Source organism: Rana temporaria, chromosome 4 (genome assembly GCF_905171775.1).
Source record: "Rana temporaria chromosome 4, aRanTem1.1, whole genome shotgun sequence".
Taxonomy (NCBI): domain Eukaryota; kingdom Metazoa; phylum Chordata; class Amphibia; order Anura; family Ranidae; genus Rana; species Rana temporaria.
Genome location: NC_053492.1, coordinates 481,638,004 through 481,651,747, shown reverse-complemented (window position 1 = coordinate 481,651,747; position 13,744 = coordinate 481,638,004). Strand labels below are relative to the sequence as shown.

The following is a 13,744-nucleotide window of genomic DNA, read 5'->3' as shown; positions in this document are numbered from 1 at the left end:
GGGGGGAAGGGAGGTGCAGTAAAGATGGGGGGGGGGTTCCCCTCTCAGGGCCGGGAAGGGAGGTGCAGTAAAGATGGGGGGGGGGGTTCCCCTCTCAGGGCCGGGAAGGGAGGTGCAGTAAAGATGGGGGGGGGGTTCCCCTCTCAGGGCCGGGAAGGGAGGGTGCAGTAAAGATGGGGGGGGGTTCCCCTCTCAGGGCCGGGAAGGGATGGTGCAGTAAAGATGGGGGGGGTTACCCTCTCAGGGCCGGGAAGGGAGGGTGCAGTAAAGATGGGGGGGAGGGGTTACCCTCTCAGGGCTGCCATCAGAGGGGAACAGAAAAAAACACAAGGGAGTGTAATAGTATAAATCGCAGTAGACATGACCACTCACATTGTAGTGGTAGAAACGAGCGTGTAGATATCCCGGTGAAGGGAGGTCATCCGATCCGTCCATCGATTCCTGGTCCTGCTGTATAGCTGGAAGTGTCACACCGCCGGTGGAAGAAGGGACTTCAGAACGAGGCTAGGAGTGCAGTTGGTGGGGCAGGCGAGGGATGATGACGTCACTGGAACTGCGACGCGTTTCCGAGTGTACAGGCGGCGTATAACGCGGCTGCCGCACTTCTTCATCGAGCTCAATGAAGACAACGAGCGCTCCCTCCCTTCCCCCGGGATATCTACCACCAAAATGTGAGTGGTCATGTCTATGGCGCCTCTTCCCTCTCCCCTTCTATCTCCCCCTCTTCATTGCAGGATCACCATTATTATTAAAAATGCAGATTAACAAAATACTAAATATCATTTTTATATATTGTAACCAATGAGACGGTAAAGGAGGCGAGAAATAACCATTTGCCGTTTTCTTCCCTTCAGAAAACACCAAATCCCGGAGCCACGAGTTCGCCGAGAAGAACTCCCTAGAGAAGTACGAGTACGTCCTCCACCCCCGCACCACCGGCTTCACCTTCATCGTGGATCGTCTGAGGGAAGGTACCGATCGCTCTCCAAAGTCTGTACCCCCCCCCCCCCCATTATAATGTGTACAATCCAATATTCCACCCCCCCCCCCCATTATAATGTGTACAATCCAATATCCCCCCCCCCATAGTAGTGTGTACAATCCAATATCCCCCCCCCCCCATAGTAGTGTGTACAATCCAATATTCCATACCCCCCCACCATTATAATGTGTACAATCCAATATTCCACCCCCCCCATTATAATGTGTACAATCCAATATTCCATACCCCCCCACCATTATAATGTGTACAATCCAATATTCCATACCCCCCCCCCATTATAATGTGTACAATCCAATATTCCACCCCCCATTATAATGTGTACAATCCAATATTCCATACCCGGTTATTTTCCCTGTTCTTATTATTGGGCCTGTTGGCGTAGTTTTGTTGCCTGGCTGTTGGCCACCCCTCTATTCATTGCTCGGGGACGTCCTGTGGTGTATGAAGAAGTTGGCCGCCCCTCTATTCATTGCTCGGAGACGTCCCGTGGTGTATGAAGAAGTTGGCCGCCCCTCTCTTCATTGCTCGGGGACGTCCCGTGGTGTGTGAAGAAGTTGGCCGCCCCTCTATTCATTGCTCGGGGACGTCCCGTGGTGTATGAAGAAGTTGGCCGCCCCTCTATTCATTGCTCGGGGACGTCCTGTGGTGTATGAAGAAGTTGGCCGCCCCTCTATTCATTGCTCGGGGACGTCCCATGGTGTGTGGAGAAGTTGGCCGCCCCTCTATTCATTGCTCGGGGACGTCCTGTGGTGTGTGAAGAAGTTGGCCGCCCCTCTATTCATTGCTCGGGGACGTCCCGTGGTGTGTGAAGAAGTTGGCCGCCCCTCTATTCATTGCTCGGGGACGTCCCGTGGTGTATGAAGAAGTTGGCCGCCCCTCTATTCATTGCTCGGGACGTCCCGTGGTGTGTGAAGAAGTTGGCCGCCCCTCTATTCATTGCTCGGGGACGTCCTGTGGTGTATGAAGAAGTTGGCCGCCCCTCTATTCATTGCTCGGGGACGTCCCGTGGTGTGTGAAGAAGTTGGCCGCCCCTCTATTCATTGCTCGGGGACGTCCCGTGGTGTGTGAAGAAGTTGGCCGCCCCTCTATTCATTGCTCGGGGACGTCCCGTGGTGTGTGAAGAAGTTGGCCGCCCCTCTATTCATTGCTCGGGGACGTCCCGTGGTGTGTGAAGAAGTTGGCCGCCCCTCTATTCATTGCTCGGGGACGTCCCATGGTGTGTGAAGAAGTTGGCCGCCCCTCTATTCATTGCTCGGGGACGTCCCGTGGTGTATGAAGAAGTTGGCCGCCCCTCTATTCATTGCTCGGGGACGTCCCGTGGTGTGTGAAGAAGTTGGCCGCCCCTCTATTCATTGCTCGGGGACGTCCCGTGGTGTATGAAGAAGTTGGCCGCCCCTCTCTTCATTGCTCGGGGACGTCCCGTGGTGTGTGAAGAAGTTGGCCGCCCCTCTATTCATTGCTCGGGGACGTCCCGTGGTGTGTGGAGAAGTTGGCCGCCCCTCTATTCATTGCTCGGGGACGTCCTGTGGTGTATGAAGAAGTTGGCCGCCCCTCTATTCATTGCTCGGGGACGTCCCGTGGTGTGTGAAGAAGTTGGCCGCCCCTCTATTCATTGCTCGGGGACGTCCTGTGGTGTATGAAGAAGTTGGCCGCCCCTCTATTCATTGCTCGGGGACGTCCCGTGGTGTATGAAGAAGTTGGCCGCCCCTCTATTCATTGCTCGGGGACGTCCCGTGGTGTGTGAAGAAGTTGGCCGCCCCTCTATTCGTTGCTCGGGGACGTCCCGTGGTGTATGAAGAAGTTGGCCGCCCCTCTATTCATTGCTCAGGGACGTCCCGTGGTGTGTGAAGAAGTTGGCCGCCCCTCTATTCATTGCTCGGGGACGTCCCGTGGTGTGTGAAGAAGTTGGCCGCCCCTCTATTCATTGCTCGGGGACGTCCCGTGGTGTGTGAAGAAGTTGGCCGCCCCTCTATTCATTGCTCGGGGACGTCCCGTGGTGTATGAAGAAGTTGGCCGCCCCTCTCTTCATTGCTCGGGGACGTCCCGTGGTGTGTGAAGAAGTTGGCCGCCCCTCTATTCATTGCTCGGGGACGTCCCGTGGTGTATGAAGAAGTTGGCCGCCCCTCTATTCATTGCTCGGGGACGTCCTGTGGTGTGTGAAGAAGTTGGCCGCCCCTCTATTCATTGCTCGGGGACGTCCTGTGGTGTATGAAGAAGTTGGCCGCCCCTCTATTCATTGCTCGGGGACGTCCCGTGGTGTGTGAAGAAGTTGGCCGCCCCTCTATTCATTGCTCGGGGACGTCCCGTGGTGTGTGAAGAAGTTGGCCGCCCCTCTATTCATTGCTCGGGGACGTCCCGTGGTGTGTGAAGAAGTTGGCCGCCCCTCTATTCATTGCTCGGGGACGTCCCGTGGTGTGTGAAGAAGTTGGCCGCCCCTCTATTCATTGCTCGGGGACGTCCCGTGGTGTGTGAAGAAGTTGGCCGCCCCTCTATTCATTGCTCGGGGACGTCCCGTGGTGTATGAAGAAGTTGGCCGCCCCTCTATTCATTGCTCGGGGACGTCCCGTGGTGTGTGAAGAAGTTGGCCGCCCCTCTATTCATTGCTCGGGGACGTCCCGTGGTGTATGAAGAAGTTGGCCGCCCCTCTCTTCATTGCTCGGGGACGTCCCGTGGTGTGTGAAGAAGTTGGCCGCCCCTCTATTCATTGCTCAGGGACGTCCCGTGGTGTGTGAAGAAGTTGGTCGCCCCTCTATTCATTGCTCGGGGACGTCCCGTGGTGTATGAAGAAGTTGGCCGCCCCTCTATTCATTGCTCGGGGACGTCCCGTGGTGTGTGAAGAAGTTGGCCGCCCCTCTATTCATTGCTCGGGGACGTCCCGTGGTGTATGGAGAAGTTGGCCGCCCCTCTATTCATTGCTCGGGGACGTCCCGTGGTGTATGAAGAAGTTGGCCGCCCCTCTATTCATTGCTCGGGGACGTCCCGTGGTGTGTGAAGAAGTTGGCCGCCCCTCTATTCGTTGCTCGGGGACGTCCCGTGGTGTATGAAGAAGTTGGCCGCCCCTCTATTCATTGCTCAGGGACGTCCCGTGGTGTGTGAAGAAGTTGGCCGCCCCTCTATTCATTGCTCGGGGACGTCCCGTGGTGTGTGAAGAAGTTGGCCGCCCCTCTATTCATTGCTCGGGGACGTCCTGTGGTGTGTGAAGAAGTTGGCCGCCCCTCTATTCATTGCTCGGGGACGTCCTGTGGTGTATGAAGAAGTTGGCCGCCCCTCTATTCATTGCTCGGGGACGTCCCGTGGTGTGTGAAGAAGTTGGCCGCCCCTCTATTCATTGCTCGGGGACGTCCCGTGGTGTGTGAAGAAGTTGGCCGCCCCTCTATTCATTGCTCGGGGACGTCCCGTGGTGTATGAAGAAGTTGGCCGCCCCTCTCTTCATTGCTCGGGGACGTCCCGTGGTGTGTGAAGAAGTTGGCCGCCCCTCTATTCATTGCTCGGGGACGTCCCGTGGTGTATGAAGAAGTTGGCCGCCCCTCTATTCATTGCTCGGGGACGTCCTGTGGTGTATGAAGAAGTTGGCCGCCCCTCTATTCATTGCTCGGGGACGTCCCGTGGTGTGTGGAGAAGTTGGCCGCCCCTCTATTCATTGCTCGGGGACGTCCTGTGGTGTGTGAAGAAGTTGGCCGCCCCTCTATTCATTGCTCGGGGACGTCCCGTGGTGTATGAAGAAGTTGGCCGCCCCTCTATTCATTGCTCGGGGACGTCCCGTGGTGTGTGAAGAAGTTGGCCGCCCCTCTATTCATTGCTCGGGGACGTCCTGTGGTGTATGAAGAAGTTGGCCGCCCCTCTATTCATTGCTCGGGGACGTCCCGTGGTGTGTGAAGAAGTTGGCCGCCCCTCTATTCATTGCTCGGGGACGTCCCGTGGTGTGTGAAGAAGTTGGCCGCCCCTCTATTCATTGCTCGGGGACGTCCCGTGGTGTGTGAAGAAGTTGGCCGCCCCTCTATTCATTGCTCGGGGACGTCCCGTGGTGTGTGAAGAAGTTGGCCGCCCCTCTATTCATTGCTCGGGGACGTCCCATGGTGTGTGAAGAAGTTGGCCGCCCCTCTATTCATTGCTCGGGGACGTCCCGTGGTGTATGAAGAAGTTGGCCGCCCCTCTATTCATTGCTCGGGGACGTCCCGTGGTGTGTGAAGAAGTTGGCCGCCCCTCTATTCATTGCTCGGGGACGTCCCGTGGTGTATGAAGAAGTTGGCCGCCCCTCTCTTCATTGCTCGGGGACGTCCCGTGGTGTGTGAAGAAGTTGGCCGCCCCTCTATTCATTGCTCGGGGACGTCCCGTGGTGTGTGGAGAAGTTGGCCGCCCCTCTATTCATTGCTCGGGGACGTCCTGTGGTGTATGAAGAAGTTGGCCGCCCCTCTATTCATTGCTCGGGGACGTCCCGTGGTGTGTGAAGAAGTTGGCCGCCCCTCTATTCATTGCTCGGGGACGTCCTGTGGTGTATGAAGAAGTTGGCCGCCCCTCTATTCATTGCTCGGGGACGTCCCGTGGTGTATGAAGAAGTTGGCCGCCCCTCTCTTCATTGCTCGGGGACGTCCAGTGGTGTGTGAAGAAGTTGGCTGCCCCTCTCTTCATTGCTCGGGGACGTCCCGTGGTGTGTGAAGAAGTTGGCCGCCCCTCTCTTCATTGCTCGGGGACGTCCAGTGGTGTGTGAAGAAGTTGGCTGCCCCTCTATTCATTGCTCGGGGACGTCCCGTGGTGTATGGAGAAGTTGGCCGCCCCTCTCTTCATTGCTCGGGGACGTCCCGTGGTGTATGAAGAAGTTGGCCGCCCCTCTATTCATTGCTCGGGGACGTCCCGTGGTGTATGAAGAAGTTGGTCGCCCCTCTATTCATTGCTCGGGGACGTCCCGTGGTGTATGAAGAAGTTGGCCCCCCCTCTATTCATTGCTCGGGGACGTCCCGTGGTGTATGAAGAAGTTGGTCGCCCCTCTATTCATTGCTCGGGGACGTCCCGTGGTGTATGAAGAAGTTGGCCGCCCCTCTATTCATTGCTCGGGGACGTCCCGTGGTGTATGAAGAAGTTGGCTGCCCCTCTATTCATTGCTCGGGGACGTCCCGTGGTGTATGAAGAAGTTGGCCGCCCCTCTATTCATTGCTCGGGGACGTCCCGTGGTGTATGAAGAAGTTGGCCGCCCCTCTATTCATTGCTCGGGGACGTCCCGTGGTGTGTGAAGAAGTTGTCCGCCCCTCTATTCATTGCTCGGGGACGTCCCGTGGTGTATGGAGAAGTTGGCCGCCCCTCTATTCATTGCTCGGGGACGTCCCGTGGTGTGTGAAGAAGTGGCCGCCCCTCTATTCATTGCTCGGGGACGTCCCGTGGTGTATGAAGAAGTTGGCCGCCCCTCTATTCATTGCTCGGGGACGTCCCGTGGTGTGTGAAGAAGTTGGCCGCCCCTCTATTCATTGCTCGGGGACGTCCCGTGGTGTATGAAGAAGTTGGCCGCCCCTCTCTTCATTGCTCGGGGACGTCCCGTGGTGTGTGAAGAAGTTGGCTGCCCCTCTCTTCATTGCTCGGGGACGTCCCGTGGTGTGTGAAGAAGTTGGCCGCCCCTCTATTCATTGCTCGGGGACGTCCCGTGGTGTGTGAAGAAGTGGCCGCCCCTCTCTTCATTGCTCGGGGACGTCCAGTGGTGTGTGAAGAAGTTGGCTGCCCCTCTATTCATTGCTCGGGGACGTCCCGTGGTGTATGAAGAAGTTGGCTGCCCCTCTATTCATTGCTCGGGGACGTCCCGTGGTGTGTGAAGAAGTTGGCCGCCCCTCTATTCATTGCTCGGGGACGTCCTGTGGTGTATGAAGAAGTTGGCCGCCCCTCTATTCATTGCTCGGGGATGTCCCGTGGTGTGTGAAGAAGTTGGCCGCCCCTCTATTCATTGCTCGGGGACGTCCCGTGGTGTGTGAAGACGTTGGCCGCCCCTCTATTCATTGCTCGGGGACGTCCCGTGGTGTGTGAAGAAGTTGGCCGCCCCTCTATTCATTGCTCGGGGACGTCCCGTGGTGTATGAAGAAGTTGGCCGCCCCTCTATTCATTGCTCGGGGACGTCCCGTGGTGTGTGGAGAAGTTGGCCGCCCCTCTATTCATTGCTCGGGGACGTCCCGTGGTGTGTGAAGAAGTTGGCCGCCCCTCTCTTCATTGCTCGGGGACGTCCCGTGGTGTGTGAAGAAGTTGGCCGCCCCTCTATTCATTGCTCGGGGACGTCCCGTGGTGTGTGAAGAAGTTGGCCGCCCCTCTATTCATTGCTCGGGGACGTCCCGTGGTGTGTGAAGAAGTTGGCTGCCCCTCTATTCATTGCTCGGGGACGTCCCGTGGTGTATGAAGAAGTTGGCCGCCCCTCTATTCATTGCTCGGGGACGTCCCGTGGTGTATGAAGAAGTTGGCCGCCCCTCTATTCATTGCTCGGGGACGTCCTGTGGTGTATGAAGAAGTTGGCCGCCCCTCTATTCATTGCTCGGGGACGTCCCGTGGTGTATGAAGAAGTTGGCCGCCCCTCTATTCATTGCTCGGGGACGTCCCGTGGTGTATGAAGAAGTTGGCTGCCCCTCTATTCATTGCTCGGGGACGTCCCGTGGTGTGTGAAGAAGTGGCCGCCCCTCTATTCATTGCTCGGGGACGTCCCGTGGTGTATGAAGAAGTTGGCTGCCCCTCTATTCATTGCTCGGGGACGTCCCGTGGTGTATGAAGAAGTTGGCTGCCCCTCTATTCATTGCTCGGGGACGTCCCGTGGTGTGTGAAGAAGTTGGTCGCCCCTCTATTCATTGCTCGGGGACGTCCCGTGGTGTGTGAAGAAGTTGGCCGCCCCTCTCTTCATTGCTCGGGGACGTCCCGTGGTGTGTGAAGAAGTTGGCCGCCCCTCTATTCATTGCTCGGGGACGTCCCGTGGTGTGTGAAGAAGTTGGCCGCCCCTCTATTCATTGCTCGGGGACGTCCCGTGGTGTGTGAAGAAGTTGGCCGCCCCTCTATTCATTGCTCGGGGACGTCCCGTGGTGTATGAAGAAGTTGGCCGCCCCTCTATTCATTGCTCGGGGACGTCCCGTGGTGTATGGAGAAGTTGGCCGCCCCTCTATTCATTGCTCGGGGACGTCCCGTGGTGTGTGAAGAAGTTGGCCGCCCCTCTATTCATTGCTCGGGGACGTCCCGTGGTGTGTGAAGAATTTGGCCGCCCCTCTATTCAATGCTCAGGGACGTCCCGTGGTGTGTGAAGAAGTTGGCCGCCCCACTATTCATTGCTCGGGGACGTCCCGTGGTGTATGAAGAAGTTGGCCGCCCCCCTATTCATTGCTCGGGGACGTCCCGTGGTGTGTGAAGAAGTTGGCCGCCCCTCTATTCATTGCTCGGGGACGTCCCGTGGTGTGTGAAGAAGTTGGCCGCCCCTCTATTCATTGCTCGGGGACGTCCCGTGGTGTATGGAGAAGTTGGCCGCCCCTCTATTCATTGCTCGGGGACGTCCCGTGGTGTATGAAGAAGTTGGCCGCCCCTCTATTCATTGCTCGGGGACGTCCCGTGGTGTGTGAAGAAGTTGGCCGCCCCTCTATTCATTGCTCGGGGACATCCTGTGGTGTATGAAGAAGTTGGCCGCCCCTCTATTCATTGCTCGGGGACGTCCCGTGGTGTATGAAGAAGTTGGCCGCCCCTCTATTCATTGCTCGGGGACGTCCCGTGGTGTGTGAAGAAGTTGGCCGCCCCTCTATTCATTGCTCGGGGACGTCCCATGGTGTATGGAGAAGTTGGCCGCCCCTCTATTCATTGCTCGGGGATGTCCCGTGGTGTGTGAAGAAGTTGGCCGCCCCTCTCTTCGTTGCTCGGGGACGTCCCGTGGTGTGTGAAGAAGTTGGCCGCCCCTCTATTCATTGCTCGGGGGACGTCCCGTGGTGTGTGAAGAAGTTGGCCGCCCCTCTATTCATTGCTCGGGGACGTCCCGTGGTGTATGAAGAAGTTGGCCGCCCCTCTATTCATTGCTCGGGGACGTCCCGTGGTGTGTGAAGAAGTTGGCCGCCCCTCTATTCATTGCTCGGGGACGTCCCGTGGTGTGTGAAGAAGTTGGCCGCCCCTCTATTCATTGCTCGGGGACGTCCCGTGGTGTGTGAAGAAGTTGGCCGCCCCTCTATTCATTGCTCGGGGACGTCCCGTGGTGTGTGAAGAAGTTGGCCGCCCCTCTATTCATTGCTCGGGGACGTCCCATGGTGTGTGAAGAAGTTGGCCGCCCCTCTATTCATTGCTCGGGGGACGTCCCGTGGTGTGTGAAGAAGTTGGTCGCCCCTCTATTCATTGCTCGGGGACGTCCCGTGGTGTGTGAAGAAGTTGGCCGCCCCTCTATTCATTGCTCGGGGACGTCCCGTGGTGTATGGAGAAGTTGTCTGCCCCTCTCTTCATTGCTCGGGGACGTCCCGTGGTGTGTGAAGAAGTTGGCCGCCCCTCTATTCATTGCTCGGGGACGTCCCGTGGTGTGTGAAGAAGTTGGCCGCCCCTCTATTCGTTGCTCGGGGACGTCCCGTGGTGTATGAAGAAGTTGGCCGCCCCTCTATTCATTGCTCGGGGACGTCCCGTGGTGTGTGAAGAAGTTGGCCGCTCCTCTATTCATTGCTCGGGGACGTCCCGTGGTGTGTGAAGAAGTTGGCCGCTCCTCTATTCATTGCTCGGGGATGTCCCGTGGTGTGTGAAGAAGTTGGCCGCCCCTCTATTCATTGCTCGGGGACGTCCCGTGGTGTGTGGAGAAGTTGGCCGCCCCTCTATTCATTGCTCGGGGACGTCCCGTGGTGTATGGAGAAGTTGGCCGCCCCTCTATTCATTGCTCGGGGATGTCCCGTGGTGTGTGAAGAAGTTGGCCGCCCCTCTCTTCGTTGCTCGGGGACGTCCCGTGGTGTGTGAAGAAGTGGCCGCCCCTCTATTCATTGCTCGGGGACGTCCCGTGGTGTGTGAAGAAGTTGGCCGCCCCTCTATTCATTGCTCGGGGACGTCCCGTGGTGTATGAAGAAGTTGTCCGCCCCTCTATTCATTGCTCGGGGACGTCCCGTGGTGTGTGAAGAAGTTGGCCGCCCCTCTATTCATTGCTCGGGGACGTCCCGTGGTGTGTGAAGAAGTTGGCCGCCCCTCTATTCATTGCTCGGGGACGTCCCGTGGTGTGTGAAGAAGTTGGCCGCCCCTCTATTCATTGCTCGGGGACGTCCCGTGGTGTGTGAAGAAGTTGGCCGCCCCTCTATTCATTGCTCGGGGACGTCCCGTGGTGTGTGAAGAAGTTGGCCGCCCCTCTCTTCGTTGCTCGGGGACGTCCCGTGGTGTGTGAAGAAGTGGCCGCCCCTCTATTCATTGCTCGGGGACGTCCCGTGGTGTATGAAGAAGTTGGCCGCCCCTCTATTCATTGCTCGGGGACGTCCCGTGGTGTATGGAGAAGTTGGCCGCCCCTCTATTCATTGCTCGGGGACGTCCCGTGGTGTATGGAGAAGTTGGCCGCCCCTCTATTCATTGCTCGGGGACGTCCCGTGGTGTATGGAGAAGTTGGCCGCCCCTCTATTCATTGCTCGGGGACGTCCCGTGGTGTGTGAAGAAGTTGGCCGCCCCTCTATTCATTGCTCGGGGACGTCCCGTGGTGTGTGAAGAAGTTGGCCGCTCCTCTATTCATTGCTCGGGGACGTCCCGTGGTGTATGGAGAAGTTGTCCGCCCCTCTCTTCATTGCTCGGGGACGTCCCGTGGTGTGTGAAGAAGTTGGCCGCCCCTCTATTCATTGCTCGGGGACGTCCCGTGGTGTGTGAAGAAGTTGGCCGCCCCTCTATTCATTGCTCGGGGACGTCCCGTGGTGTGTGAAGAAGTTGGCCGCCCCTCTATTCATTGCTCGGGGACGTCCCATGGTGTGTGAAGAAGTTGGCCGCCCCTCTATTCATTGCTCGGGGACGTCCCGTGGTGTATGAAGAAGTTGGCCGCCCCTCTATTCATTGCTCGGGGACGTCCCGTGGTGTATGGAGAAGTTGGTCGCCCCTCTATTCATTGCTCGGGGACGTCCCGTGGTGTGTGAAGAAGTTGGCCGCCCCTCTATTCATTGCTCGGGGACGTCCCGTGGTGTGTGAAGAAGTTGGCCGCCCCTCTATTCATTGCTCGGGGACGTCCCGTGGTGTATGAAGAAGTTGGCCGCCCCTCTATTCATTGCTCGGGGACGTCCCGTGGTGTGTGAAGAAGTTGGTCGCCCCTCTATTCATTGCTCGGGGACGTCCCGTGGTGTGTGAAGAAGTTGGCCGCCCCTCTATTCATTGCTCGGGGACGTCCCATGGTGTGTGGAGAAGTTGGCCGCCCCTCTATTCATTGCTCGGGGACGTCCCGTGGTGTATGAAGAAGTTGGCCGCCCCTCTATTCATTGCTCGGGGACGTCCCGTGGTGTGTGAAGAAGTTGGTCGCCCCTCTATTCATTGCTCGGGGACGTCCCGTGGTGTATGAAGAAGTTGACCGCCCCTCTATTCATTGCTCGGGGACGTCCCGTGGTATGTGAAGAAGTTGGCCGCCCCTCTATTCATTGCTCGGGGACGTCCCGTGGTGTATGAAGAAGTTGGCCGCCCCTCTATTCATTGCTCGGGGACGTCCCGTGGTGTGTGAAGAAGTTGGCCGCCCCTCTATTCATTGCTCGGGGACGTCCCGTGGTGTATGGAGAAGTGGCCGCCCCTCTATTCATTGCTCGGGGACGTCCCGTGGTGTGTGAAGAAGTTGGCCACCCCTCTATTCATTGCTCGGGGACGTCCCGTGGTGCATGGAGAAGTGGCCGCCCCTCTATTCATTGCTCGGGGACGTCCCGTGGTGTGTGAAGAAGTTGGCCACCCCTCTATTCATTGCTCGGGGACGTCCCGTGGTGTGTGAAGAAGTTGGCCGCCCCTCTATTCATTTCTCGGGGACGTCCTGTGGTGTATGAAGAAGTGGCCCTTGTCCTGTACAGGGAGGATCGGATGAATTTTGGGGTACAGTCCTCCCTAATCTCTCTCCTTGTTACTTTGTATTGCTTGCCACAAAACTGAGAACTCAGAGAGTGGGGGGAGGGGAGGTTATAGGGGGAGGTGGGGGGAGGGGAGGTTATAGGGGGAGGTGGGGGGAGGGGGGGTTATAGGGGGAGGTGAAAGTCTGGGCCTATAACCCGGGATCTATGAATGTTCTGCCAGTGTCCTCTGGGGTCTCGGGAACAATGGCTCCCCGATATATGAGATCCCAGACATAGAACCTTCCACCATCTACATAAAGGGTCTCCAAACTCTCTGACCAAAGGGCCACTTTATTGTCCTTCAGGTTTTAGGGGGCCGGACTGCGGCCAGCAGGAGTGGAAATTTTCCCGCCATCAGTGGGGGGTAAAATCTCCACATTTGGTAGTAGAGGGAATGATCGTTGGTATAATTCGAGGAGAAACAAAGGGCCAGTTTATTGTCCTTCAGACTTTTGGGGGGCCGGACTGTAACCATTGGGAGTAGAAAAGGTCCAAACATTTGTGGGGAAAAAAAACAATGCCCTATCGGTGTCATTGGGAGGAATTGTGTCCCATCGTTGGGGTCAATGTGTGTGGGGGATGGGGGGGTTATGCCCCATTGTTGGTGTCATTGGGAGGAATTGTGTCCCATCGTTGGGGTCAATGTGTGTGGGGGGAGGGGGGTTATGCCCTTATCGGTGTCATTGGGAGGAATTGTGTCCCATCTTTGGGGTCAATGTGTGTGGGGGGATGGGGGTTATGCCCCATTGTTGGTATCAGTGGATGTGCTGGTGGCGTTGGGGCCGGATACAAGTTGGCAAAGGGCCACATCTGGCCCCTGGGCTGCAGTTTGGAGACCTGAGCCCTCTGTTCTCCACCTGAAGTCTGAAACGCGTCGTTCTCCGTGACCTCCACACAATCTTGTCGTTTCTCGGGAATACTCGGAGCCAGAAGGTCACATTAATGAGCCGTAAATTTCCATCTCAGCCGGAGGACGGGACGCGTCTTGATGCCCCCGGGGGCTCCGAGACGCGGGAGACTCATCAATACTTCTGCCTCTCTGCGTCTTCCAAGAACCACCAGAAACGAGTCTCCGATCTCTGCCCCCCCCCCCCCGGATCGTGTTCACATGGCTCAGCATAATCTCTGCCCCCCCGGGGGCTCTCGTGTGAATGTGTTTCGGTTGTTGGCAGTCTCAGGTCCTGGGGGAGAGCGGCCAGAGAACATCAATTTACTCTAAAAATAGGACGCCGGATATAGCCGGCCAATCACATTCACTTTCCGAGTCTGCGGAATAAAAAGCAGAGAATTCCACTGTGAGATCCGGAGACTCATCCGAGCCCATCCCCCGGTGAGGAGGATCCGGAGACTCATCCGAGCCCATCCCCCGGTGACTCATCCCAGCCCATCCCCCAGAGACTCATCCCAGCCCATCCCCCGGAGACTCATCCGAGCCCATCCCCCAGAGACTCATCCAAGCCCATCCCCCAGAGACTCATCCCAGCCCATCCCCCGGAGACTCATCCCAGCCCATCCCCCAGAGACTCATCTGAGCCCATCCCCCGATGAGGAGTTCCCGAGACTCATCCGAGCCCATCCCCCCGGAGACTCATCCGAGCCCATCCCCCAGAGACTCATCCCAGCCCATCCCCCAGAGACTCATCCGAGCCCATCCCCCGGTGAGGAGGATCCGGAGACTCATCCCAGCCCATCCCCCAGAGACTCATCCGAGCCCATCCCCCAGAGACTCATCCGA

At 57.7% G+C, this 13,744-nt stretch overlaps 1 protein-coding gene across 1 annotated transcript in view; it reads left to right on the top strand.

The window, feature by feature from the left end:
- Positions 1 to 829: 829 nt before the first annotated feature.
- LCLAT1 (lysocardiolipin acyltransferase 1) overlaps positions 830 to 13,744 on the top strand; it is a gene marked incomplete at its 5' end in the record, with an annotated part of 58,851 nt that continues 45,936 nt past the window's right edge. The window contains one exon of the mRNA XM_040347866.1: positions 830 to 971. Coding sequence (XP_040203800.1) covers positions 830 to 971 — 142 coding nt within the window. The remainder of the gene's footprint in view (positions 972 to 13,744) is intronic.